Source organism: Gloeophyllum trabeum (genome assembly GCF_000344685.1).
Source record: "Gloeophyllum trabeum ATCC 11539 unplaced genomic scaffold GLOTRscaffold_00017, whole genome shotgun sequence".
Classification (NCBI taxonomy): Eukaryota; Fungi; Basidiomycota; class Agaricomycetes; order Gloeophyllales; family Gloeophyllaceae; genus Gloeophyllum; species Gloeophyllum trabeum.
The window spans coordinates 774,011-776,648 of record NW_006920426.1 but is presented as its reverse complement, the minus strand read 5'-3'; the positions used below and the strand labels follow the sequence as shown (position 1 = coordinate 776,648).

General features: G+C 48.9%; 1 protein-coding gene across 1 annotated transcript; it reads right to left on the bottom strand.

Moving 5' to 3' along the window:
* Window positions 1-1,064: 1,064 nt before the first annotated feature.
* Window positions 1,065-2,616, bottom strand: GLOTRDRAFT_133487 (P-loop containing nucleoside triphosphate hydrolase protein; the record flags this gene model as incomplete). Its single annotated transcript, XM_007872404.1, has 2 exons — window positions 1,065-1,166; window positions 1,261-2,616. 2 exons carry the CDS (start codon window positions 2,614-2,616, stop codon window positions 1,065-1,067), a joined length of 1,458 nt encoding a protein of 485 aa, XP_007870595.1.
* Window positions 2,617-2,638: the final 22 nt, after the last annotated feature.

The window sequence follows — 2,638 nt, the reverse complement described above, 5'->3', positions numbered from 1 at the left end:
ACCCTAACCCTAACCCTAACCCTAACCCTAACCCTAACCCTAACCCTAACCCTAACCCTAACCCTAACCCTAACCCTAACCCTAACCCTAACCCTAACCCTAACCCTAACCCTAACCCTAACCCTAACCCTAACCCGAAATCCGTAGAAAGTGAACGGAGGACTCTGGCGTGTTCGGTGGATACTGAAAGGGACTCGTAATGGCTGGAATAGGGGAGTACAACAGGCGTCGGTTCAGTCGGTTGCCTTCTGACTGAGCTATCACTTGAGCACATTTAATTCCTAGTCGAAATCCATAGACAGTCAAAGGTGGACTCTGACATATTTAGCAGATACTGGACTCGTCCTCTGACTACTGAAATCATGGAGGGAGAGAATTCTGAGTACTCACACTGCACACTTGGACTACGTAAGTAACTACGTAAGTATACAGGCAATCTACTGGACTAATGATTTTGCCCTAGCATCTTTGGGTCATGCTGTCCTGCCCACCATAAAACCAACTCAAGTCCATTGTAAAATCGACCAGGTGTCTCTCCTGCCATTACCCATCTTGCAAAGGTTGATGTACAGTTGTCTGTTGGCAGATCTGGGAACACTGTCTTCCTTGCTTTACCAAGTGTCCTGATGTCATTGTAAATAACCACAAAAGCAGGACAGTAAAGTCTTCCATGGGGCACTTGTTCTTCTCCCCAGCTAAGAACTGTGTGTGGCATTCTGGCTTGAACTGCTGATCCTGAGGCATCCCACAGCTGTAGCAGTAGTGGAACTTGCGAAAGCCAATCTTTGCCATCTCCACCCGCAGGTCCATCCACTCATTCATGTTTGGAAAGAACCCCTTTGTACCACTGCAATCCAGCCATCGCCTATGTTCTGGGCGAAGAACAGCAAGTGTACGGGTGTATGCCCAGCATAGAGGACACCGAGCAAGGAGTCTACCTGTTAGCACTTGAAGTAGATCTGCCTTGCGGCGCTTCTCAGCAAACTGCTGGTGTGCAAAGGCTGTATCAATTGCAATTGCCATGGATGGTGGAGGACGTCCAGAGCCAGAGGGATGAGAAGCTGTTACAGGTGTAGAAGGCACCAGGACTCTGCCCATTGAGGGAGCCACATGGGTTGCAATTGCGATAGGTGGAGGAGGATGTGCTGAGCCAGAGGGATGAGAGGCTGTAACAGGTGTAGATGAAACCAAGACTCTACCCCTTGGGGCCACTGCAGGATATGGAGCTCTCCTAGCCTCTTGGATAGCTTGGAGACGCACAGCAGAGCCAGGTTTCGCTAGTGGACTTGGTGTGGCTGGGATAAGAACCTTTGGTATAGTGCGAATTGGTGTAGGAGTGGGTGGAGCTGTTCCAGGAGGCGTGAATGGAGATCTCTGCTGCTGTGCATTCCGCATAGCTTGGATATGCAATCCAGATGCTGTGTTAGTTGATGGATGATTTACCAATAATGGGACATCCACCATTGCACTGAGCACTGGCTGCACTGCAGATGGCTGAGCTGCAACAGGTGTTACAGGATCACCCATAGCAAAGTTCATCAAAGCAATGTCATCCAGGCCTGTGTATAAATCATCACTGTCATCAGAGGCCTGATGTTGAACCACTGATGGCAAGGTAGGTAGAGCAGCTGGAGCCGAGGCAGGAAGACCTAGAAAAGCTGGAGCAGAGACTGCCTTAACAAGAGGAACTATACCAAACACCCCATCAGGCACAGGGGCAGCTGCAGGGGGAGTGGGAACCAAGACAGCATCAGGCAGCTGTACAAGTTCCCTAATCTTGACAAATAGCGGGTGCTCAGGATTACACTTATCACATAGGTGCGCACCAGGAATATCTGCACAAGTGATGGCAACACCATCCATTGCCTCAGAGATCTTGACTCGACGACAGCTCTCCTTGTCCATAATCCACTCATTCATTGGAATAATGCCAGATAGATCTTCCTTGAGGCCTTTTGGTTGGATGTGGTGAACAGTGTGATCTATAAACTGAATACTGAAGGCAGGTGAGCCATCACGGCCTGTCCGTCCATCTGCCTGTGTCTTGGGCACTAGTCCAAAGAGAACATTGTCAAAGATGACCGCTTTCACCCTTGGATGATCTATCCCATGGATCATTGTTGTAGTCGCAACAATCCAGGGGAAGGTACCATTATACCAGCCTTGCTCATTCATGTGGCGAGACATCCAGCTGAGAGAGCTTTGTTCAGCATGAGACATGCAGTTCTGAAAGTAAGGTGCCAGGAGCTTGACACGTTCGATGGATGGACAGAAAATAATGCCTCTACAGCTCTCATCCCAGAAGTTAGCCTGGATATGCTGAGCCACTTGAATGATGAGGTTTGCCTGATTACGGATCCGATGGTTGACTTGGAAATAGCTGTAAGACACATTGGATCGATAGGTAGCAGCACGGAAGAAGAGGGTGGAATTGGGAAGGGCTGCAAGCTCCAGATAACGCTTGACAATGTACTGAGGAATTGTTGCACTTAGATGGATCTTCTGAACAGCATATCCAGCCAATCGAGAGAGCCCCATAAAGTTTTCACGGTATTCAGAGCTTGTGATGAGCTGGTGTGCTTCATCAAACACTATGCGCTTGATGACATGCTCCATCTCCCTGTAGAACCTTATAAAA